Genomic DNA, 26,910 nt, shown 5'->3' on the forward strand with positions numbered 1-26,910 from the left:
ATTTTTTCCCCAATGGGAATTGCCTTTCTGACACATGTCTGCACTTGTCAAAATGCCCATGTCCACTTTTATATAAACTTTTTTTCATGTATGTCTCTTGCTGTATTTGTGATTTTACATTGTATATTGTTTGTTCTGTTCTGTTTTTGTTTATAAGAACATTTAAAAAAGCACTGCCATAAATTGATCTACCGCCATAAAATAAAATAGCAGCCAATCGCATGTCTTTTACTGATGACGTAGCTAAAAAAGGTCAAAGTTCAATCACACTTGCCAAGAGAAACAAACAACGGAACATCAACAAAGACCAGAGCGGGGTGACAGAAAATCCAAATTCTTATTTACGACTACAGTTTAGGTCCAACACAGCAAGAAAAGTGGAATCAGCCACTTATAAGCTCACTGACTCAGTGGTTACGACGAATGCAGCTGAGAGTGAAGGTATGAGGCGAGGTGAAATGCTTTGGGTAGCTAACGAACGGTAACTTATCACCTGCGAGTCATCGTAATCAGCTAACTAGCTAGCTAACGTTAGTTGTCAAACCAGCTCTCAAACAGATGGGATCACGAACCGTTCGTTATATATTACATTGATACAGTCAGTTCAGTCATTTAACTAGCATAAGTGACACAACAAACTTAATTCTCTCTTTTTTCTTTCAACATTCCCAGAGTCTGAGTTTAGTTTCACATGAGCTGGCTAGCTTTCTGACTCTGGTTCTCTCGAATCTAGCCGATATAACTCAACTCTTGAGATTTAAGATGGAGGTGTGCGGCGACTCGTGTGGCCGTGGGCGGACTGGAGCCCAGACATCACATAAAATTAAGTTTATTTTTTATCAACAACTACTGCTTTCAGTAGGACTATTCTTTACCAGGGTGCGGAAATCAGTAGCTAGTTTTTGATAACGTCGTTGTATGTGACGTCGGCGCTCCAGTCACCGCTCAACTCTATCGTAAATCGTTGAGTTTAGTCGGCTATCTCCAACCATGCCTGTTGACGACGCTAGCTAGCATACATTGCCTTCCCTGCCAGCAGGCCCAGTAAGAAATGTTCCTTTTTACGTAAACTTCACCCATGAGTCCGATTAGCCTGCCTAGATCCCATCTAGGTTAACGTTAGATAACGCCAGCTTCTTGTCCAGCTTTGACACTGTAACTTAGCTGCTTGGTATTTGCACCTGTCAGTGGTAGCTAACTAGATAGTAACAACAATAAATGCGTGTTTCACATTGCTAGCTCTCGGGCCGTTGTGTTTTTAATTACATCACACATAACTAAGCTGTAACTGTAATTTCTTCAGCAGGATGGCAGGTGTTTTCGATATTGACCTGGAGTCGGACGACCTTAGCGATGCAGAGGTGGGGTTTGAGGACACTTTTTTGGGGGGGTTAAATTAGGGTACCTAACTAACTTATTGTTAGTGTCAGATCAAGGCTGTGTTCAATGTAGTGAAGAAAAAGCCCAGACAATTGCAGCTAGTATAAACACAGCATATAAACTACAAAGAATGTTCCCCAAAATAAAAGATGAATGCATGTTCTGTGATATTAAATAATGCCATCTTCAGTCTATCAGCAGTGACCCTTCTTCACGTGTCTACGGTGCATTAACTTTGACATCCTCTCTTCTATCCCTCTTGTGCTCTGTAGGATGACATTTGTGACTTCACCGTAGCAGAGACAGACCTGTAAGTGGAACAATGAACTTAGTCACTTGTCCAGCATTCTTGCTTGAGCCTATATTTTTTACTGAATCATATAAACTCACCCTCACTCATTCCCCTCTTCCTAACTCTCTCTTATCCCCTCTCTTAGTGTTCAGACAGAAGAGATAGAGCTGACCAGTGCCATTGTCAACAGAGACAGTGAGAGGATTGGACCAGACAGCTTTGAGCTGCTAAGTGTGCTGGGCAAGGGGGGCTATGGCAAGGGGGGGGTGTGTGTGTGTGTGTGTGTGTGTGTGTGTGTGTGTGTGTGTGTGTGTGTGTGTGTGTGTGGCGCGCGCGTCAGTCAATCAGTGCGTTTCTAAGAATTTCAGTTCCACAATGTACTTGGATATACACCAAGCTCTTGATCAGAAACTCAATCCATTTGTCATCAATCCTATTTAACAATTGTATTTCTACTTGCAGGTTTTCCAGGTACGGAAAGTGCAGGGTACACAGACGGGGAAGATATTCGCCATGAAGGTTTTAAAGAAGGTACGTACGATTCCTCTTAATAATTTTTCGCAACCAAAAGTATGTTCTAAACATTGCCACGGTACCAGGGCAAAATGTAATATATCTAAATACACAACTTTCTCCACCTCCTTCCACCCATCCTTCCTTTCACTCATCCCTCTCTTTTTCTCCCTGCCAGGCGAAGATAGTGTGTAACGCCAAGGACACAGCCCACACGCGTGCAGAGCGGGAGATTCTAGAGACGGTGCGGCACCCCTTCATTGTGGACCTGCTGTACGCCTTCCAGACCGGGGGTAAACTCTACCTCATCCTGGAGTGTCTCAGTGGTGAGAGAGGGATGGGAGGGAGGGAGGGGGACCTGTTGTACGCTTTCGACCTCATCCTGGAGGGAGGGGATCTGGGTAGGACAACCGTGTCTCTCTCTGAACCCTTGCACTTCAACTTCGACACTTCTATCGCGTTATCTCCCTAATCTTGTTGTTTTTGTTTCTTTATCAGGTGGAGAACTGTTCATGCAGCTGGAGAAAGAAGGAATCTTCATGGAGGACACTGCCTGGTAAGAGGGAGAGATGCTCAGCTTCAGGTTATCATTGGGAAAGGATACAAGTGTGAGGCTGAGGCCATAAACAGCAGTTAATTTCCATGTGAACATTTGTAGAAGAGGAGGAGAAGATGAGAATAATAGCTTGACCGTATGTCTTGTGCATGCTTACGAGGAGGAGTGTTAATACATGTTTTTCCTTCTTTGACAAATAGTTTTTATCTGGGTGAGATTGTGCTTGCTTTGGGACACCTCCACTCAAACGGAATCATCTACCGAGACCTGAAACCAGAGAATATCATGCTGAACCACCAAGGTGTGTCTGTCTGTTACATAAACTCAGCAAAAAAAGAAACGTCCTCTCACTGTCAACTGCATTTATTTTCAGCAAACTTAACATCTGTAAATATTTGTATGAACTTAACAAGATTCAACAACTGAAACATACACTGAACAAGTTCCACAGACATGTGACTAACAGAAATGGACTAATGTGTCCCTGAACAAAGGGGGGGGTCAAAATCAAAAGTAACAGTCTGTATCTGGTGTGGCCACCAGCACTGCAGTACTTAATGCAGCATCTCCTCATGGACTGCACCAGATTTGCCAGTTATTGCTGTGAGATGTTACCCCACTCTTCCACCAAAGCACCTGCAAGTTCCCGGACATTTCTGGGGGGGAATGGCCCTAGCCCTCACCCTCCGATCCAACAGGTCCCAGACGTGCTCAATGGGATTGAGATTCGGGCTCTTCGCTGGCCCTGGCAGAACACTGACATTCCTGTCTTGCAGGAAATCATGCACAGAACGAGCAGTATGGCTGGTGTCATTGTCATGCTGGAGGGTCATGTCAGGATGAGCCTGCAGGAAGGGTACCATATGAGGGAGGAGGATGTCTTCCTTGTAACGCACAGCGTTGAGATTGCCTGCAATGACAACAAGCTCAGTCTGATGATGCTGTGACACACCGCCCCAGACCATGATGGACCCTACGCCTCCAAATCGATCCCACTCCAGAGTACAGGCCTCGGTGTAACACTCATTCCTTCGATGATAATCGGGAATCCGACCATCACCCCTGTTGAGACAAAACCGTTACTTGTCAGTGAAGAGCACTTTTTGCCAGTCCTGTCTGGTCCAGCGACGGTGAGTTTGTGCCCATAGGCGACGTTGTTGCTGGTGATGTTTGGTAAGGACCTGCCCTACAACATGCTTATAAGCCCTCAGTCCAGCCCCTCTCAGTCTATTGCGGACAGTCAGAGCACTGATGGAGGGATTGTGCGTTCCTGGTGTAACTCGGGCAGTTGTTGTTGCCATCCTGTACCTGTCCCGCACGTGTGATGTTCGGATGTACCGATCCTGTGCTGGTGTTTCTCGTGGTCTGCCACTGCGAGGATGATCAGGTGTCAGTCCTGTCTACCTGTAGCGCTGTCTGAAGCGTCTCACAGTACGGACATTGCAATTTATTGCCCTGGCCACATACCTTCTTGCAGCATGCCTAAGGCATGTTCACGCAGATGAGAAGGGACCCTGGGCATCTTTCTTTTGGTGTTTTTCAGTCAGTAGAAAGGCCTCTTTAGTGTCCTAAATTTTCATAACTGTGACCTTAATTGCCTACTGTCTGTAAGCTGTTAGTGTCTTAACGACCGTTCCACAGGTGCATGTTCATTAATTGTTTATGGTTCATTGAACAACCATGGGAAACAGTGTTTAATAAACCCTTTACGATGAAGATCTGTAAAGGTATTTGGATTTTTACGAATTATCTTTGAAAGACAGGGTCCTGTAAAAGGGACATTTATTTTTTTGAGTTTAGAAATCAATGTGACTGAGATGAAAATATGATATTTTTGGGGGATAATTGATCTGCTATGGATTGGCTTATTGTTATCATTTACAATTGACAGATATTGTATCTCTGTCTCCCAGGACACATCAAGCTGACTGACTTTGGCCTGTGTAAGGAGTCCATTCATGACGGCGCTGTCACGCACACCTTCTGTGGGACCATAGAGTACATGTGAGTAGTGTCATACTGATGTGAGATAAGGATGCTGTCTCTGAGTCAGCTGTCACTCTGAGACTGCACTTTCTTTGAATGACAGTAGGGGTCGCTGTAGTAATCATAGTTCAGATAGGTCTGGGTTCACCTAACTAGTTATAGTACAATTCTCCCCCTCCTCCCTGAAGTTAACTGTGCATTTAAAAACATTACATTTGTCCATGGGCTGCATGGTCTTCCACAATTATCCTTACACTAACTAAACAGGGCTCCCGAGTGGAGAAGCAGTCTAAGGCACTGCATCTAATGTGCAAGAGGTATCACTACAGTCCCTGGTTCAAATCCAGGCTGTATCACATCCGGTCGTGATTGGGAGTCCCATAGGGCGGCGCACAATTGGCCCAGCGTCGTCCGGGTTTGGTCGGGGTAGGCTGTCATTGTAAATAAGAATTTGTTCTTAACTGACTTGCCCAGTCAATTAAATAAATCCATGTTTTTTTTTTTCAAACTTTTTATGTGAGTGAAGTCATACCGTATCAACAAAAAAAAATCACGACAGCTATGATGGTACAACTTTATAAATGCTGACAGATATTTTGTTCAATTGACGTGATCTTTTTGTGTCGGTAAAATGAATCATACGAGACATGGCGGTGGAAACGCTTTTAAGAGCAAATATTGCTATAATAACCATCATATTAAAGTAAACTTCGGAGTCACGAGATGATATGGTGTGTGTGTGGTCCTCCCACTACGACTCAGAAAAAACATGCAGTTTATTAGGCTACAGATGAAATGACTTATGATGAACATCCCAGGGTGGTGAAAGTTCACATTGATGTTGATGCTTCTAAAGAGTCTGATTCTGGTGACATGATGGTCGATGCTTGACTGCTGTTTGACAAATAAAACTATTTGTCGCTCTATCCATAATATAGTTTCATCATGTAGACTAGCCTACCTGCTCTGTAGGCCGACTGTATCGGAGTTCACGTGCCAAGACCAGAGTAGGCACATTTGCTATTTAACGCAACAGTTTTTGTGACACAACTGGAGTTGAAAATGCTATGGAAACACATTGAACTTTTAGATTTTGATTTCGTACATGAAAACTTAAACGGAAACCTTTTTATGTGCACTACGTCATCACACACTGATTTTTATCCGCACCAAGTCCGTTTGGTGGAAACACCACTGGTGGGAAAATATGCTTATTTTCTTTATTCGGATTTTCAGAATATTCGCATATAAATCTGTCGCATATTGAATTCTCTTTCAATCCATGAAGGGGAGTGAAAAGTTCACACTTCTAGAAGGTTGATCATTGAATCACAGCCAATACTGTGATTCTTCTACTGAAGTGTCTCTTGCCTGCGCTCTCTATCCCCTCACTCTCTTTCTCAGGGCTCCAGAGATTCTGACCCGTACAGGACACAACCGGGCGGTGGATTGGTGGAGTCTTGGAGCCCTAATGTATGACATGATGACGGGCTCGGTGAGAGACGGGGAGGGGGGGTGTAAAGAGGGATGGGTTGTACCATTTGAAAGACTTTTTTGACTCAAACCTCTGTGGTCTTCTCGCCTGTTCCTGTCACTCCCCCATAGCCTCCGTTCACTGCTGAGAACAGGAAAAAGACCATTGATAAGATCTTGAAGTGTAAAGTCAACCTACCGCCCTACCTCACACTGGACGCCCGAGATATGATCAAAAAGGTAAAGACGCCCACCCCTCCCCATCTCTCGTTATGTTTAAGAACATTTATCATCCTCAGAATAGAGGTCATGTCTTTCTCTCTCTCTCTCTAACCCACTGTACTACTCTCATTATACCTCTCTCTGTCTCTCTGTCTCTCTCACACACTCTCTCTCACACACTCTCTCTCACACACTCTCTCTCACACACTCTCACTCACTCATATATTTCAATTTAAGGGATTTATTGGCATGGGAAACATGTTTACATTGCCAATGCAAGTGAAATGGATAATAAACAAAAGTTCCCCAAAAAATGTCACATGTGCAAATGGTTAAAGTACAAAAGGGAAAATAAATCAACATAAATATAGGATGTATTTACAATGGTGTTTGTTTTTCACTGCTTGCCCTTTTCTTGTGGCAATAGGTCACACATCTTGCTGCTATGATGGCACACTGTGGTATTTCACCCAATAGATATGGGAGTTTATCAAAATTGGGTTTGTTTTAAAATTCTCTTTGGGTCTGTGTAATCTGAGGGAAATATGTCTCTCTAATTTGGTCATACATTTGGCAGGTTAGGAAGTGCAGCTCAATTTCCACCTCATTTTGTGGGCAGTGTGCACATAGCCTGTCTTCGCTTGGAGAGACAGGCTGCCGTAGGCAAACCTTTCTCAATAGCAAGGCTATGCTCACTGAGTCTGTACATAGTCAAAGCTTTCCTTAAGTTTGTGTCAGTCACAGTGGTCAGGGCCAAATACTATTCTAGTTTGCTCTGTTTTTGTTGTTGATTCTTTCCAATGTGTCAAGTAATTCTCTTTTTGGTTTCCTTATGGTTTGGTTGGGTGAAATTGTGTTGCTGTCCTGGGGGTCTATTTGTGTTTGTGAACAGAGCCCCAGGACCAGCTTTCTTTAGGGGACTCTTCTCCAGGTTCATCTCTCTGTAGGTGATGGCTTTATTATGGAAGGTTTGGGAATCACTTCCTTTCAGGTGGTTGTAGAATTGAACGGCTCTTTTCAGGATTTTGATCATTAACGGGTATCGGCCTAATTCTGACTCTGCATTATTTGATGTTTTACGTTGTAAAAGGGAGGATATTTTTGCAGAATTCTGCATGCAGTGTCTCAATTTGGTGTTTGTCCCATTTTGTGAATTCTTGGTTGGTGAGTGGACACCAGACCTCACAACTATAAAGGGCAATGGGTTCTATAACTGATTCAAGTATTTTTACCCAGATCCTAATTTGTATGTCGATTTTATTTTTTGTTATTTATTTTTTAAATTTAAAATTATAATTTTTTTTAATATGTTCCTTTTGATAGCATAGAAGGCCCTTCTTGCCTTCTCTCTCAGATCGTTCACAGCTTTGTGGAAGTTACCTGTGGCGCTGATGTTTAGGCAGAGGGTGTGTGTGTGTGTGTATATAGTTTTTTTTGTGTGCTCTGGGGCAACGGTGTCTAGATGGTATTTGTGGTCCTGGCAACTGGACTTTTTTTGGAACACCATTATTTTTGTCTTACTGAGATGTATTGTCACGGTCCAGGTCTGACAGAATCTGTGCAGAAGATCTAGTTGCTGCTGTAGGCCCTCCTTGGTTGGGGACAGATGCACCAGATCATCAGTAGACATTTGACTTCAGATTCTAGTAGTGTGAGGCCGGGTGCTGCAGACTGTTCTAGTGCCCTCGCCAATTTGTTGATATATATGTTGAAGAGGGTGGGGCTTAAGCTGCATCCTGTCTCAACCCACGGCCCTGTGGAAAGAGATTTGTTTTTTTCTAATTTTAACTGCACACTTGTTGTTTGTGTACATGGATGTTATAATATTGTTTGTTTTTCCCCCAACGCCACTTTCCATCAATTTGTATAGCAGACCTTCATGCCAAATTAAGTCAAAAGCTTTTTGAAATCAACTAAGCATGAGAAGACTTTGTCCTTTTTTTGTTGGTTTGTTTCTTTGTCAATTAGGGTGTGCAGGGTCAATACGTGGTCTGTTGGTGATTTGGTAAAAAGCCAATTTGACATTTACTCAGTATATTGTTTTGACTGAGGAAATGTATGAGTCTGCTGCTAATGATAATGTAGAAAATTTCCCCAAGGTTGCTGTTGATGCATATCCCACGGTAGTTTTTGGGGTCAAATTTGTCTCCACTTTTGTGGATTGGGGTGATCAGACCTTGGTTCCAAATATTGGGGAAGATGCCAGATCTAAGGATGATGTTTAAGTATAGCCAATTGGAATTTGTGGTCTGTTTAACCTGTTAGGGCTAGGGGGCAGTATTTACACCGCCGGATAAAAAAACGTACCCGATTTAATCTGGTTACCACTCCTACCCAGTAACTAGAATATGCATATACTTATTACATATGGATAGAAAACACCCTAAAGTTTCTAAAACTGTTTGAATGGTGTCTGTGAGTATAACAGAACTCATTTAGCAGGCAAAAACCTGAGAAGGTTTCATGCAGGAAGTGGCCTGTCTGACAAGGTGTTGTTGTTCTTGCTTCTGTTTATTGAAGAGTCAGGATCTTAGCTGTAACGTGACATTTCCTACGGCTCCAATAGGCTCTCAGAGCTCGGGAAAAACCTGAACGATGACGAGGCAGCCTCAGGCTGAAACACATAATCGCCTTTGCCAAGTGGCCCATCAGAGGACAATGGAATTAGGCGCGTGCCCGATTCGACCCAGTGATATATTTTCCTTCGGCTGTTTATCTAATTGCAGATTCCCGGTCGGAATATTATCGCTTTTTTTATGAGAAAAATGGCATAAAAATGGATTTTAAACAGCGGTTGACATGCTTCGAAGTACGGTAATGAAATCTTTTGTCACGAAATGCGCCGTGCGCACGACCGTTATTTACCATTGGGATAGTGTCTAGAACGCACAAACAAAACGTCGCTGTTGGAACATAACTATGGATTATTTTGGACCAAACCTACATTTGTTATTGAAGTAGAAGTCCTGGGAGTGCATTCTGACGAAGAACAGGAAAGGTAAGACCATTTTTCTTATAGTAAATCTGATATTGGTGAGTGCTAAACCTGCTGGGTGTCTAAATAGCTAGCCCTGTGATGCCGGGCTATGTACTTAGAATATTGCAAAATGTGCTTTCACCGAAAAGCTATTTTAAAATCGGACATATCGAGTGCATAGAGGAGTAATGTATCTATAATTCTTAAAATAATTGTTATGCTTTTTGTGAACGTTTATCGTGAGTAATTTAGTAAATTGTTAGTAAATTTGCCGGAAGTTTGCGGGGGGTATGCTAGTTCTGAACGTCACATGCTAATGTAAAAAGCTGTTTTTTGATATAAATATGAACTTGATTGAACAAAACATGCATGTATTGTATAACATAATGTCCTAGGTGTGTCATCTGATGAAGGTCATCAAAGGTTAGTGCTGCATTTAGCTGTCTTCTGGGTTTTTGTGACATTATATGCTAGCTTGAAAAATGGGTGTCTGATTATTTCTGGCTTGGTACTCTGCTGACATAATCTAATGTTTTGCTTTCGTTGTAAAGCCTTTTTGAAATCGGACAGTGTGGTTAGATTAACGAGAGTCTTGTCTTTAAATAGCTGTAAAATAGTCATATGTTTGAGAAATTGAAGTAATAGCATTTTTAAGGTATTTGAAAATCGCGCCACAGGATTCAACTGGCTGTTACGTAGGTAGGACGAATTCGTCCCGCCTGCCCCATAGAGGATATTTTATAATCTCTATATTTTTGGTTTCGGATTGTTAGGTTCTAATTTTCAGAGTAAAAAACTCGCTTTCATAATGTCCATTGAGTTTTTTACTCTGAAAATTAGAACCTAACAATCCTAAACCAAAAATATACAGATTATAAAATATCCTCTATGGGGCACTGCTCCTTCTCTCCAATCCTTACATCTATTATGATTCGACAGGAAGACAAAGTAATAGGGTAATAAACCATAATTTCTCCCTTAAGGGGACCTGACCTAATTTTTTTTACATTTTAGTCATTTAGCAGACACTCTTATTCAGAGCGATTTACAGTAGTGAATACATTTCATACCATTTAAAAAAAAAAAAAATTGTACTGGCCCCCCGTGGGAATCAAACCCACAACCCTGGCGTTGCAAACACCATGCTCTACCAACTGAGCCACAGGGAACTCCTGCAGCTCTGTTGCACGCTGGGTATGTACAGTCAATGGTAGGCTTTGAGGGGACTCTAAATAGTACTGTAGACTACTTTATCACTGACCTCAACCCAGTCTCTCAGAGCATTCATTCAACCCCTCATTTGCCTAATCCACAGATGTCTGTACGTATCCCCTATAGCAATCCTGACTTCCTCCCGTCCACCCAGCACATTCTAAAGCCATCTGGTTCCTACAGATAACCATTAACTTCTGATGTAAAAACCACTCTAGGATAGCAATGTTCCAAGTTTAACCCAGAATCCAACAGGATACCGTCAACACCAGAGGCATTTTTGGGTTGGAGAGTTTGTATTTTGTCCTGTAGTTCATTCAATGTAATTGAAAAATCCAGTGGCTTCTGGTAGTTTTTAATAGTTGATTCTAAGATTTGTATTTGATCAATTATATGTTTTTGCTGTTTGTTCTTTGTTATAGGGACAAAAATATTGGAGAGTGGTTTTTCCATACATCTCTGTTTTGGATAGATAACTATGTGTTTTAGTGTTTTCCAATTTTCACAGAAGTGGTTAGTCTATGGCTTCTTCAATTTCATTGAGCTGATTTCTGGCGTGCTGTTCCTTTTTCTGTATTGTTTTAGTGATTCACCATAGTGAAGGCGTAGGCTCAGGTTTTCTGGGTCTCTGTTTTTGGTTGGATTGGTTTCTCAATTTCTTTCTCAGGTTTTTGCATTCTTCATCAAACCATTTGTCATTGTTGTTCATTTTCTTCGGTTTTCTTTTTGAAATGTGTAGATTTGATAGGGAAGCTGAGAGGTCAAATATACTGTTTAGATTTTCTACTGCCAAGTTTACACCTTCACTATTACAGTGGAACGTTTTGTCCAGGAAGGTGTCTAAAAGTGAAATGAATTTGTGGTTGTCTAATTGTTTTTTGGTAGCATTTCTTCATAATATTTAGTTCCTTTGGCTTTGATGCCTCATGACTTAAGTATTGCTCTGTTCAAGTAGACTGATTTTGCTTTGATCTGATAGGGGTGTCAGTGGGCTGACTGTGAACGCCCTGAGAGACTCTGGGTTGAGGTCAGTGATAAAGTAGTCTACAGTACTATTTAGAGTCCCCTCAAAGCCTACCATTGACTGTACATACCCAGCGTGCGACAGAGCTGCAGGAGTTGTGACCCGTTTTTGTTGGTTATGTTGTCATAGTTGTGCCTAGGGGGGCATATGGGGGAGGGAATGCTGTGAACCGAAAGGCAGGTGTTTGTCCCCCTGTGTGCTTAGGGGGTCAGATTATTGTCCAGTTCTGGCATTTTGGTCACCACAGACTGTTACATGTCCCAGGAAATTATTGATTTCCCCCTCCAGGATGGAGAAGCTGTCTTCATTAAAGTATGGGGATTCTAGTGGGGGGGGGGGGGGGGTGTATAGGTAGCACACCGGAGGACATTTTTCTGTGGAGATCATTTCCTTCAGAATTTCTAGCCAAATGTAATGTTCCTGATTTTAATTTAACACAGTGAGTTAGGTCTGCTGTATACGAAATTAGCATACTGAGTCCCTTCCATGTTAACACCTGGTAGTTTGGTAGATGGGACTACCAGCTCTCTGTGACCTAGAGGGCAACCAGTGGGTCCATCTCCTCTATACCATGTTTCTTGTAGGATGACAATGTCTATATTTCTGATTTATTCGGTCCAGGTCCCTGCTCTTTAGGCCAATGACCTCAGGCCTTGGATATTCCAGGATGAGAGAGTGAAGGCTTTGTGTTCCATAGTGTCCAATGTTGTTAGTCGTATGGTTTGGCCTCAGACCATTAAGTGTGATTATCTGGTACATGCCATTGGCTTGGGCTAGTGTAAGAATGGGGGGTTGGGCCTGTTTGCCTACTCAAGGTGTCTCTTTACCTCTCTGTCTCTCTCTCTCTTTACCTCTGTCTCAATTTAATTTGCTTTATTGGCATGATGTAACAATGTACATATTGCCGAAGCTTACTTTGGATATTTACAATATGAAACAAATAATCAAAATTGTCAACGAGACAACAGTAACAACAATAACCATGCATTTAACAATAAGCATTCAGTAGAGGATATGTGCAGGTTGATTGGTCTGTCAGACACTCTCCCTCATCTTATGGCAGGCAGCAATGTAGTGCGCTGCCAACCCACAGCTCTCTGCGTCCTCTCCCAACAGGACGGGTAGCTTATTCTCATCAGAGAGGTCTTTGAAACCTTGAATAAGGGTTTCAAATTTGGGGAAATGTTTTATATTTTTGACATTTTGTCAGGACATGCAGCTCTGTCTCAGGTTCTACTGTTGTGCAGTGGTTGCACAGCCTTTCCTCTACAGGGAGCCAGGTCTTCCTGTGTCTACCCTTCTCAATGGCAAGGCTGTGCTCACTGAGTCTGTACTTTGAATGTTTTTCTAAGGTTTTGATCAGTAATCATGGTCAAATACTTTGCCATGGTGTACTTCAGTGTGTTAGTAGAACAGGTTTGTGAACTCAGCCCCAGGACCAGCTGGATGAGGGGACTTTTTTCTTTGCTCAGCGCTTGGCATTGCAGGGCTTGATAATGATATGAGAGAGAGTCACTGTATTTCAGATGTTTCCAAAACTGAATTGTTCTTTTTTGAGTTATTATTAGTGGATATTGGCCTAGTTCTTCCCTGCATGCATTGTTTGTAGTTTTCCTCTGGACATGTAGTAGAATCTTACAGAACTCTGCATGCAGGGTTTTAATGGGGTGTTTGTCCCATTTGGTTAAATCTTGTTTTGCAAGTGGACCCCACACCTCGCTGCCATGAAGTGCAATTGGTTCAATGATACATTCAATTAGTTTTAGACAAATTTTAATGGGGATTTCAATTTTAATTTGTTTTTTAATGGCGTAGAATGCCCTGCGTGCTTTCTCTCAGTTCATTCACTGCATCATTAAGGTGTCCAGTTGAGCTTATTTTTAAACCTAAGTAATTGTAGTGTGTGCAGTACTCTATATTTTGTACCAATTGAGAACATTGGTCTAATTCCCTGAGATCTGGATCTTCTCTGGAAAATCATTATTTTAGTATTTTGGGGTTTACTGCCAGGGCCCAGGTCTGGCAGTACTGCTCTAGCAGGTCCAGGCTCTGCTGTGGGTGACAGCAGGCATAGGTCATCTGCAAAGAGTAGGCATTTAACCTCTGAATTGTGGGGACTAACACTGGGGGCTGAGGATTTTTCTAGAATAGTGGCCAATTCGTTGATGTAAATATTGAAGAGTGCAGGGCTCCGATTGCAACCCTGGCGAAGGCCCCGCCCCTGATTAAAGAATTCTGTCCTTGCCAATTTTAATGCTGCACGTATTGCCAGTATACATTGATTTAATTATGTCATATGTTTTACCCCCTACACCACTTTCAATAACTTTGTAGAACAGTCCTGTATGCCAAATAGAATCAAATGCTTTTTGGAAGTCGACAAAGCAAGCGCATATTTTGGTATTATTTTGGTGGACATGTGGGTGTGTCAGGGTGTGTAGGGCTTAAATATGATCAGTCGTGTGATGTTTTGGTATAAATCCAAGTTGGCTTTTACTCGATATTGTGCTTTATTAAGGAAGTTTAGAACTGTTACATTTATAATACTACAGAAAACCTTCCCCAGGTTACTGTTCACACAAATGCCTCTAATTGTTAGGGTCAAATGTGTCTCCGTTCTTAAAGATTGGTGTTGAGTCCTTCATTCCAGATTGTTTAGGGAAATAACCTACACTCAGGATCAAATGAAACAGTTGTAATATAGCCAATTGAAATTTTGCACTAGTCAGTTTGAGTATCTCATTTAGGATGCCATCAGGTCCGCATGCTTTTTTTTTAAATTTGAGGGCCTGAAGTTTCTTTATGGGCAGTAGTTGGGGAGTCCAATGGATTTTGAATGTTCATTATAGCTTTTTCTAATCCATTCAACATCTCAAATTTAGCAATTTTGCCAGAAGTTGTTTGTGTTTATGGACTCCTCAATTAGTCTCAGCTGCTTGCTGTTGTACTGTGCTTTTTTTGGTTCTGAGTGTACATTTATAGAGTTTAAGTCTCTCACAGTAATGAAGGTGTAATTCACCATTTAATTTGGTCTCTGTGCTTTTGGTTGGATAGTGTTCTAAGTTTTTTTTTTTTTTTCCTTATAATTTTACAATCTGCATCAAACCAGTTGTCATTTGGTCTTTTTTGTTTAAAAAAAATAGAAAAAAATTCAGTTGTGCTTCTTTTGACGTTTGCCTGAAAATACATGTATGTATGTATGTATGTATGTATGTATGTATAGAGTTGAAGTCGGAAGTTTACATACACATAGGTTGGAGTCATTAAAACTCGTTTTTCAACCACTCCACAAATTTCTTGTTAACAAACTATAGTTTTGGCAAGTTGGTTAGGACATCTACTTTGTGCATGACAGAAGTCATTTTTCCAACAATTGTTTATAGACAGATTATTTCACTTACAATTCAATGTATCACAATTCCAGTGGGTCAGAAGTTTACATACATTAAGTTGACTGTGCCTTTAAACAGCTTGGAAAACACCTGAAAATTATGTCATGGCTTTAGAAGCTTCTGATCATCATTTGAGTCAATTGGAGGTGTACCTGTGGATGTATTTCAAAGCCTACTTTCAAACTAAGTGCCACTTTGCTTGACATCATGGGAGAATCAAAAGAAATCAGTCAAGACTCCAGAAAAAAAATTGTAGACCTCCACAAGTCTGGTTCATCCTTGAGAGCAATTTCCAAATGCCTGAAGGTACAACGTTCATCTGTACAAGCAATAGTATGCAAGTATAAACACCATGGGACCACGCAGCCGTCATACCGCTCAGGAAGGAGACGCGTTCTGTCTCCTAGACATGAACGTACTTTGGTGCGAAAAGTGCAAATCAATTCCAGAACAACAGCAAAGGACCTTGTGAAGATGCTGGGGGAAACAGGTACAAAAGTGTCTATATCCACAGTAAAACGAGTCCTATATTGACATTACCTGAAAGGCAGCTCAGCAAGGAAGAAGCCACTGCTCCAAAACCGCAATAAAAAAGCCTGACTACGGTTTGCAACTGCACATGGGGACAGAGATTGTAAGCTTGCAAGCCGAAGAACACCATCCCAACCGTGAAGCACATGGGTGGCAGCACCATGTTTTGGGGGTGCTTTGCTGCAGGAGGGACTGGTGCACTTCACAAAATAGATGGCATCATGAGGGAGGAAAATTATGCGGCTATATTGAAGCAACATCTCAAGACATCAGTCAGGAAGTTAAAGCTTGGTTGCAAATGGGTCTTCCAAATGGACAATGTAATGTAAAATGTTGAGGCAAAATGGCTTAAGGACAACAAAGTCAAGGTATTGGAGTGGCCATCACAAAGCCCTGACCTCAAGCCTATAGAAAATGTGTGGGCAGAACTGAAAAGGGTGTGTGTGTGTGTGTGTGTGTGTGTGTGTGTGTGTGTGTGTGAGCGAGCAAGGAGGCCTACAAACCTGACTCAGTTACACCAGCTCTGTCAGGAGGAATGGGCCAAAATTCACCCAACTTATTGTGTGAAGCTTAAGGAAGGCTAACCAAAATGTTTGACCCAAGTTAAACAATTTAAAAGCTATGCTACCAAATACTAATTGAGTGTATGTAAACTTCTGACCCACTGGGAATGTGATGAAAGAAATAAAAGTTTTCACATTCTTAAAATAAAGTGTTGATCCTAACTGACCTAAGACAGGGAATATTTACTAGGATTAAATGTCAGGAGTTGTGAAAAACTGAGTTTAAATGTATTTGGCTAAGGTGTATGTAAACTTCCGACTTCAACTGTATATATATTTAGTTAGTTGATGTTTTTTACTGCTAGATTGATGCCTTCTTTACTGTGAGTGAATGTGGTATCCAGAAATGTATCTAAGAGTGTTGGATATTTTGGTTACAGGTTGCTTTCTGGTATTCTGTGCTGTTTTGGGCCCATCTGTATGAATTTCTGATGTTGCATAGCTTACTGGGCTGTGAATGTGTGGTTGTTTCCATGTCTGTTCTTTTGAGGAACAACGTCATTTGGCTGTGATCAGACAGAGGTGTTAGTGGCTTGACAGTGAATGAGCTGAGAAAGAAAGGGTCAATGTCTGTAATCATATAGTGTACAGTGCTGTGGCCAAGATGTGAGCAATAGGTGCTCTGGAACATCACTACTCTGGACGGTTCTGATTTAGAATATGTGGACAACTATAAATACCTAGGTGTCTGGTTAGACTGTAAACTCTCCTTCCAGACTCATATTAAGCATCTCCAATCCAAAATTAAATCTAGAATTGGCTTCCTATTTCGCAACAAAGCCTCCTTCACTCATGCTGCCAAACATACCCTCGTAAAACTGACTGTCCTGCCGATCCTTGACTTCGTCGATGTAATTTACAAAATAGCCTCCAACACTCAAACAAATTGGATGCAGTCTATCACAGTGCCATCCGTTTTGTCACCAAAGCCCCATATTACCCACCATTGCGACCTGCGGTCTTTGCTAGGTAAAGCTCCGCCTTATCTCAGCTCAATGGTCACCATAGCAACACCCACCCACCCGAGCTCCAGCAGGTATATTTCACTGGTCATCCCCAAAGCCAACACCACTTTGGCCACCTTTCCTTCCAGTTCTCTGCTGCCAATGACTGGAACGAATTGTAAAAATCACTGAAGTTGGAGACTTATATCATCCTCACTAACTTCAAGCATCGGCTGTCAGAGCAGCTTACCGATCGCTGCAGCTGTACACAGCCCATCTGTAAATAGCCCATCCAACCAACTATCTACCTCATCCCCATATTTATTTATTTATTCTGCTGTTTTGCACACCAGTATTTCTACTTGCACATCTATCACTCCAGTGTCAATTGCTAAATTGTAATTATTTCGTCACTATGGCTTATTTATTGCCTTACCTCCTTACTCCATTTGCACACACTGTATACAGATTTTCTATTGTGTTATTGACTGTACGCTTGTTTATTCCATGTATAACTCTGTGTTGTTTTTGTCACACTGCTTTGCTTTATCTTGGCCAGGTCGCAGTTGTAAATGAGAACTTGTTCTCAACTGGCCTACCTGGTTAAATAAAATGCATTTAAAAAAAAAAAGTTTCAAAAAAAAGGTGAATCTCCCCAAAGAGTCCCCGTAACCTACCTACCTTCTCTGTTTTTGATTTCTGCTGGAAATTCAAAAAGGGGGGGGGGTCTCTCTGTCTCTGGTGGTGGTGCTGCTAGCGCTGCCTCGGTGGCCATGTTGCTATGGTTACCACCAGTAAACAGTTGGAGTTAGATGGTAAGCTAGCTGGCAAATTTGAATTTGGCTAGCTAGCACGATTTAAGATTGAGAGGGAGTTAAAAGACCAATCTTTTCCTCCTGTGTTGATCTTCAGTTGTACAATTTGATTACGTATAAATATTTTGCTAATTTAATCATTTAACAACCAGAGAGTTAAGTCAGGAGCTATTCTTCTGCATGACTTAACTTTCTTTTCGCTCTCTCTGCCCCGCGCTCTCTCTGCCCCGCGCTCTCTCTCTCCTTTCTGTAGCTGCTGAAGAAGAGTCCTTCTCAGAGGCTAGGCTCCAGTGCGGCAGACTGTAAAGACATACAGGTGATACACACACACATCTCCCGTTCACTCCACTACTCCCTTTGTTTTCTATTGACATCATAAAGCTTTGTACTAGGCTTGGGGTCAATTCAGGAAGTGAACAGAAATGTCTACCTCTTTGAATTGACTGGAATGAAATTGCCTCCAACCCTGCTTTATGATCAGTGCTTATACTGATGCTAATTGAACAAAATCCAATAGCGCATAAGCCTAGACCTACACTGTACAGGGATGGATTCTAAGTGCAGCGTTTTTCTGCTGGTTTTACAGAAGCATCCCTTCTTCAGACACATCAACTGGGACGACCTGCTGAATAAGAGGTGTGAGCCGCCCTACAAGCCATGCCTGGTACGACCACTATTCTACTGTCACTGTCTCAATCGCTAAAATGTCAAATCTTAGCTGGGTCTTTTAAATAATTGAGGAGGTACCTTTTTAAGGTTCAAACTGTGGCATACCACTCTGAGCACGGTTTCTCCATCCTGCTATCTGAGCATGGATACATGCACACAATAATATGATTTATTGTGGATAGTCAGATGTAATATAGTTCGTTTTAAAACGTTTAAATGCTTTGCAAGAAACTATTTCCCTAATAATCCTGGCTAACTGATGGGACAAATGCAGAAAATCGCCTATCAAAATAAACATTCTACAGAAGTCTATTATATTCTGAGTTCAGACATATAACATTTATAAAAACTATAAGATGCAAAGTATTCAGACCACTTTACTTTTTCCACATTTTGTTACATTACATTACATTTTTTTTTCTCCTCATCTACACACAATACCCCATAATGACAAAGCAAAAAACTGTTTTTTTTTACAATTTAAAATTTTTTAAAATGGAAATATTACGTTTACATAAGTATTCAGACTCAAGGCTGTAATCACTGCGTTCCGTGCTTCAACAAAGTACTGGGAAGAGTCTTGGTAGTTCCAAACTTTTTCCATTTAAGTATGATCGAGGCCACTGTGTTCTTGGGGACCTTCAATGTTAGAGAAATGTTTTGATACCCTTCCCCAGATCTGTGCCTCAACACGATCCTGTCTCTGAGCTCTACGACAATTCCTTCGATCTCATGGCTTGATTTTTCTCTGACGTGCCTTTCCAAATCATGTCCAATCAATTGAATTTACCACATCTCAAGGATGATCAATGGAAACAGGATGGACCTGAGCTAAATTTCGAGTTTCATAGCAAATGGTCTGAATACTTATGTAAGGTATCTGTTTTTTGTTTTTAATACATTTGCAAAATCTTCTAAAAACCTGATTTTAGCTTTGTCATTATGGGGTATTGTATGTAGATTGAGGATTAACATAATTTTTTTTTGAATTAAGTTATAAAATGTGGAAAAAGTCAACGGGTCTGAATACTTTCCAAATGCACTGTGCATTGTTTTTCCAAACTCACTTCACTTGCGCATTAAACAGAGGCTTGCGCTGCTGGTACATGCACAGATCAAATACACTGCTGGAACACCAATTAAGCTGTTTACGTGTCCTAATAACTTAAATGATTGCTCAGAAAACCAGGTGTTTTATTCGGCGTATACTTTGGTTTTGACCGTATGCTGATTTAAGTTAAGCAGAGTAAAATGTTTACACGAGTATTGCCATACTACGTAATCAGTTCAACATCAAATGATTCGTGTGCGTGTAAATGTACACTCACCGGCGTTTTATTTATCTTCTCCCACCATTTCTCTCTCTCTCCATTCAACCTGTTTCTCCTCTTTCTCCTCTCTCTCACTTCACCCCCTGTAGCAGTCGGATGAGGACGTGAGTCAGTTTGACACGAGGTTCACCAAGCAGACTCCGGTGGACAGTCCCGACGACTCCACAATCAGCCACCAGCACGAACACGCCTTCGCTGTAAGACGATTTACATTTTAGTCATTTAGCAGACGCTCTTATTCATAGCTACTTAGAGTAGTGGGTGCATACATTTTCCGTACTGGTCACACATGGAATTTGAACCCAGAACCCTGGCAAGTATTATTGAACACGACCCTGTTCTCACCTGGAACAAAACACCTCTTATTCAGGTATTTCCCCAAACAAAATAGATTAGTGGAAGTGTTGCTAGAATTGCTTGTCATCCTACATAATTAATGAATGGATGTTGTCTGTCAGGGTTTTACCTATGTGGCTCCCTCTGTGTTGGAGAGTTTGAAGGAGGGCTTCTCCTTTGAGCCACGGACACGTCCTGTACGCAGACACAACAGCAGCCCACGCACCCCCATCAGGTGACACACACATATGCATGGGCTTACACTCGCCTACATATTTATTCTGACTGAAGCTGAATATTTGAATTTGGCTCTATACTCCAGCATTTCGGTTTTGAGATCAAATGTTTCTTATAAGGCGACAGTACAGAATGCCACCTTTTTATGAGGGTATTTTCACATATCTGTTTTACCGTTTTAGTCCCCCCTTTTGAACATGTCATAAGTATTTGGACAAGTTCACTTCGTGTATTACAGTAGTTGACATTTTAGTATTTGGTTCTATATCTCTAGCACAAATCATACAGTGCCTTCAGAAAGTATTCATACCCCTAGACTTATTACACATTTTTGTTATTACAGCCTGAGTTAAATTATTCTTTAAAAAAAAAATTCAAGCACGGTCACGTTGGTTGTTTATCATTACTACACAGCCATTTTCCAGTCCTGCCATAGATTTTCAAGTAGATTTAAGTCAAAACTGTAACTAGGCCACTCAGGAACATTCACGGTCTTCTTGGTAAGCAACTCCAGTATAGATTTGGCCTTGTTTTAGGTTTATTGTTCTGCTGAAAGGTGAATTTGTCTCCGTCTGTAAAATCAAACTGAACCAGGTTTTCCTCTAGGATTTTGCCTCTGCCTAGCTTTATTCTGCTTCTTTTTATCCTAAAAAAACTCCCTAGTCCTTGCAGATGACGAACATACCCATAAGAAAGGTTTAATCTGAAATCCAAAATGCTGGAGTACAGAGCCAAATTAAAAGATTTAGCTTCTCTGTCCAAATACATACTTAGGGGAGTGTATATGCGTACACACATTTATACATGCACGCTGTACACACACACACACACACACACACACACACACACACACACACACACACACACACACACAACCCTACCCCATGATTGATATATTGATATGCATTTCCCTTATCTAATGTCTCTCTCCCCTTTTCTTTCTATTATTGTTCATATTCTCGCTCCTCAGTCCTCTCAAGTTCTCTCTCCCCGGGTCATTCGCCAAGTCCACAGGAGGATCAGGGGGAGGAGAGAGCGAGTCGGACCTTCTCTCCCAGACCTCGTTCCGTCTCCCGCCAACAACCCCGCCCACCGACAACGGTGCCACGCAGCCAATCAGCACACCAGGCCGGAACAAGAAGCAGAAGGGTAACCGGAGATGAACTGGAGTAAGCCGCGTCAGGAGGAGTCTGACCTTTTGGCCGCGTTCCAGGCCGACTACTTTGCAGACGTGCCTCACGCATCCGCCAATGGCTGATTGCCACGTCATCGACAGTTGGGTGCAGGTTGCTATATCATACGATGTGGTTAGCTGATATGTTTAACACCTATCCAGGCGTTGTGACGTCTGGCAGACGACTGCTAGTCCGTCTGGAACGCGGCCGTTCTCAGGGGGCCTTGTGTTTCTCACAGGCTGGGTCCCAAACCCCATACTGCACACTCGCTCCCTTCCCCCCTATTGACTCATTCCTTTGAGGTCTGAATGGGGGGTGAGCTTAGTTGAAGAGCTACAGGGTGTGCAGCTTTTTGTTCCAGTCAAGCACTAACACCTGATTCAGCTCCTGGTCTTGATGATTAGTTTAGTAGAATCAGGTGTGTTGGTGCTGGGCTGGTGCCCACCTACCAGGGTTGTGACTAGAGAGAGAACAGCTGCAACCGGACGTTACTTTTCGTCGCAGGTTAGGAGAGCATTTTAGCTAATCCTAGCCCTTTTCCTAACCTGCCACGTTAATGATCCTAACCTGCTGCATAAATGTCACTTTCGGTCGTAGCTGTACTCCCTCTAGTCAGAATCACCTACCAGGGGTGGGGTCAATATCTGTTTACTTCCTGAATTGACTTGAAATGGAATTGACCCCAACCTTTCCTACGCTACCAGAGGACCAGCCACTGCTTTTACATGTCCAGTTGCCACAGAGCCACAAAGGGAAGTCAACAAGGGTTTAGGTAACAGGTTATCAGTTTGGGATCCAGCCACTTCACTTGACATTTTTCTCAACCTGCCACATAAGCAAAGAGAACACCAACTACTGCCAAAGCATTTGACATTGCCATTATCAAAATGTTAACAGCTTTAAACTGTATAACTGATCAATGTGCCATCATATCAGGTTATTTAATGCTTTAAAAAAACAAAACAATTTTATGAATAAGATATTTGACTATAGATGTGCCATTTCTTGCTGATCTCTACAGTTTCCGGCTAAAATCAAATCATGTGAAATGATTTCCACATGTACTGGAGGAGTTACTGGCTAGCGTAGCTAATGAACTAGCAAGGTTGGTTGCGGCACGCCTGACCACAATAACACAGTGAACCACCAAAGGCACGGCCCATTTCTATTTGAAAATTGAGAAATAGGCAGAGTTGGACCGTATTTCGTGCCCGAAGTCGACCTTTAAATGGTTGATTTTAGACTAGTGATCGTTTTCATAACGCAGGAATGAAAGTATTGAATGACGCACAGTTCTAGAAACACTGTATAAAATACTCCGCTTAAGATAATCTTTAAAATACTAAAAAGATGAGTATTTTTGATTATGAAAATGACCGCATTTATACATAAGCTCGTAGTACAGCTGTAAAGCAATCTGACTCATTTGAGTCCTGTGTGTCTGAAGCGATGTCGAATAAGCCTTTTATTTTTTAACAAGCACTCATACCATAACATTACTCATATCATGTAGAACCATAGATCTACAGAGTTCTAGCAAACTATTGTACATGTGGGCAGACCTGGGTCCAAATAGTATTTTGTTTTCTTCCTTGAGCTAAGGTTTCACTTGATTGAGCATGTCTGGCGCAATGGGACCAATGGAATAGTCCAAACGCCATCCATCTGGCTCTCCAGTCAGGCTCAATCAAATGATCAAAGAAAATTGATACCGTTTGATTTTGAACCCAGGTCTGGTGCCAACATGGCACCCATTCACATTCTTCAACTGAAACAGTTTGCTGGACTCTGTTTATCCGTGGCTCTTTCATCAACCATCCTGTCATACTATTGTGAGAACTAGCTTTGGCAGACAAGACCTCTATCATTGAAAGTCGTATTTGCGTCTGGGGAGGGAAATAATATTTACATGCATTTCATTTAAAAATAGTATTATTTAATGGACTGATGACATGTTCTGGATCTAAGTGGAATGTTTTTATCAGGTTTTTATTTCCTGCGGCTAATGTGGTTGTGAGGAAGATGGGGTTGCAGAATCCTGAAGAATAAAGACATTGAATGTCTGGAATCTGTGGTATGAATGTGCTATTAATTGTGGTTTAATGCAATGTCTGTCTGTCACAGGAATTGAACAACAGCCTCCATAGTCCAGTTGTAATGTAGGATATATTTCCCTAACTGGGTGCAGTTGACCTGTGGGTCAGTCCTAATAATTAGTTCATTTTAACACAATGATAAACAATCTCTGAAAACCTTCGCTCTCTCTCTCACTCACTCACTCACTCACTCACTCACTCACTCACTCACTCACTCACTCACTCACTCACTCTCACACACGCACACAAACGGTTGCGGCCAAATACACTGAGTATACCGAACGTTAGGAACACCTTCCTAATATTGAGTTGCACCCCTCCACCCCCCCTTTTGCCCACAGAACAGCATCATTTCGTCGAGGCATGGACTCTACAAGGTGTTGAAAGCGTTCCACAGGAATGCTGGCCCATGTCGACTCCAATGCTTCCCACAATTGTCAGGTTGGCTGAATGTCCTTTAGGTGGTGGACCGTTTTTGATACACATGGAAAAAACCCAGCAGCGTTACAGTTCTTGGGACAAACCATTCACCTTCTGAATGGCACACATACACAAAGTATCAATTGTCTCCAGGCTTAAAAATCCTTTAACTGGTCTCCTCCCCTTCATCTACGCTAATTGATGTGGATTTAACAAGTGACATCAATATGGGATCATAGCTTTCACCTGGTGAGTCTCATGGAAAGCACAGGTGTTCTTAATGTTTTGTATACTCGGTGTATTTTGGCGCCCTTGCACTTTTTCCATGGAGCAGAATGTAATGTTCTCTTTACTAAACTGATTTGAATGGATATTTTAAACCAGTAGGCACCAGCAACTTACCACAGGTGAGAAATTACACAAACAAGAATCACTTACCTCCACCCAAATTTAGAATAGTTACGTCCAGGACATGTTTTACTTTGAAGTGCATATCTGTTTTTTTTAGGTGCAGTTGTAAATCAAACAAATACACGTGAACAAAGTTTTCTCAATGTCAACTTATTTTAAAAGAAATGGTGAATTGTGCAAAAGGTGACAATATTTGACCTCACCTGTAATCTATTAGGGGGTCCGTCAGTTAATTAAAACACAGATGTAACATAGATTACCAAAACCTATATTTGGCTGAAATTAACATTGACACGCTTATGAAAAATATACTCCAATAGTAAGAGTGAATTGTGTCAAATGATCTGTAACACTTCATATTGTATCCCACCCTCACATCACCAGTTTAACCCCTTCCTCTCTCTTTCCTTAGAGTGCTGTGAGGTCACAAGTATCTCCCTCACTTTTCTCTTCACTGGGGATTTCCCCTGTTCGCTCTTCTTCACCACCCTCCTTCCATCAGTCCTCTCCTTTCATGTTATCCTGGCCTCCCTCGCTCCCACTCTTCACTACCTTTTTCCTCCTCATCCTCTAGGTTCTTGGCTCTCGTTGAGGTCAGTACCTTCTTAACTGGAGTAGTCATCTGAGGAATCTCCTTCATCCTCCTCCCTCTATCCCCCTCTCTCACACTAGACAGAGCGTGCTCAGAGCTAGGGTGATAAAATAGGTTACAACTTATTTGCTACTTTAAGTGTACAATAAAAGGGACTTAATATTATTTTAACTATGTTCCGATTTATTTAATGCATCGGAAACACAAAGGTGTGCTAGCACGCACGCACCGACACACACAGGAAATGGCGGTGTGCCTCAGAAGCTGCTGTGACTCACCCGTATTAACAGGAACTAAAGACTACTTGTGGCAGAGCCACCTGTCGTGCATCCTTCCTCATTTTGCGAACTGAACCACTAGTAGAATGGCATGAGAGGAAAAAGAATACCCAGTCTAAACATTCACATTACTATCACAGATTCAAAACTGGCTGAATTTGCCCTTATAAGAAAGCAGAAACACTAAATAACCTAAGATTTAGACCACTGCAAAGCTTTCCAACGTTCTCTACATTCCTGAACAACAGCACACACAGAAGAGGTCAATAACCACTGTATGGCCAATTCACTTTATTTCTCATCAACTCAAGTCATAAAGCAGAACTATAGACTATATAACCCCGTCAGTTGTCTGTCTAATCTCTAGTGCTTCAGTGGCTGAGTTGTGTGGTCGCCAGGCCCAGCCCACAGAGAACTATTAGAAACCAACATTCATTTCTAAAAACTGATAACTGATTGTGTCTGTTTGTTTCATCAGTTGGAACAATATACAAAGTTGGAATGGATTGGAATGACTATGTCCATCCTCAGGAGTCTGAATCCTCTTGAACAAACTTCTGAACAAAACCAAAATGATGAAGATAACCGTTTGCTTGGTCAATTCTCAATAGTGAAAAAACAGGAAGCAAGATCATCAATGGAAATACACTGCTCAAAAAAATAAAGGGAACACTTAAACAACACAATGTAACTCCAAGTCAATCACACTTCTGTGAAATCAAACTGTCCACTTAGGAAGCAACACTGATTGACAATAAATGTCACATGCTGTTGTGCAAATGGAAGAGACAACAGGTGGAAATTATAGGCAATTAGCAAGACACCCCCAATAAAAGAGTGGTTCTGCAGGTGGGGACCACACACCACTTCTCAGTTCCTATGCTTCCTGGCTGATGTTTTGGTCACTTTTGAATGCTGGCGGTGCTTTCACTCTAGTAGTAGCATGAGACGGAGTCTACAACCCACACAAGTGGCTCAGGTAGTGCAACTCATCCAGGATGGCACATCAATGCGAGCTGTGGCAAGAAGGTTTGCTGTGTCTGTCAGCGTAGTGTCCAGAGCATGGAGGCGCTACCAGGAGACAGGCCAGTACATCAGGAGACGTGGAGGAGGCCGTAGGAGGGCAACAACCCAGCAGCAGGACCGCTACCACCGCCTTTGTGCAAGGAGGAGCAGGAGAAGCACTGCCAGAGCCCTGCAAAATGACCTCCAGCAGGCCACAAATGTGCATGTGTCTGCTCAAACGGTCAGAAACAGACTCCATGAGGGTGCTATGAGGGCCCGACGTCCACAGGTGGGGGTTGTGCTTACAGCCCAACACCGTGCTGAACGTTTGGCATTTGCCAGAGAACACCAAGATTGGCAAATTCGCCACTGGCGCCCTGTGCTCTTCACAGATGAAAGCAGGTTCACACTGAGCACGTGACAGACGTGACAGAGTCTGGAGACGCCGTGGAGAATGTTCTGCTGCCTGCAACATCCTCC

General features: G+C 42.0%; 1 protein-coding gene across 3 annotated transcripts; it reads left to right on the top strand.

The window, feature by feature from the left end:
- Positions 1-259: 259 nt before the first annotated feature.
- LOC106609967 (ribosomal protein S6 kinase beta-2) lies at positions 260-23,880 on the top strand. Of its 3 annotated transcripts, none has more exons than XM_082978370.1 (16): positions 260-441; positions 1,304-1,361; positions 1,653-1,690; positions 1,818-1,930; positions 2,133-2,203; positions 2,364-2,511; positions 2,684-2,741; positions 2,942-3,042; positions 4,655-4,745; positions 6,132-6,222; positions 6,333-6,440; positions 18,134-18,196; positions 18,467-18,544; positions 19,970-20,077; positions 20,339-20,451; positions 21,424-23,880. In XM_082978370.1, exons 2-16 carry the CDS (start codon positions 1,308-1,310, stop codon positions 21,614-21,616), a joined length of 1,428 nt encoding a protein of 475 aa, XP_082834496.1. In that variant the 5' UTR covers positions 260-441; positions 1,304-1,307; the 3' UTR covers positions 21,617-23,880. The 3 variants fall into 3 exon arrangements, with proteins under 3 accessions (XP_082834496.1, XP_082834497.1, XP_082834498.1); XM_082978371.1 differs by having other exon boundaries at positions 1,307-1,361; XM_082978372.1 differs by lacking the exon at positions 1,304-1,361.
- Positions 23,881-26,910: the final 3,030 nt, after the last annotated feature.

The sequence above is a fragment of the Salmo salar genome, chromosome 08 (assembly GCF_965601325.2).
Source record: "Salmo salar chromosome 08, fSalSal1, whole genome shotgun sequence".
NCBI classification, from domain to species: domain Eukaryota; kingdom Metazoa; phylum Chordata; class Actinopteri; order Salmoniformes; family Salmonidae; genus Salmo; species Salmo salar.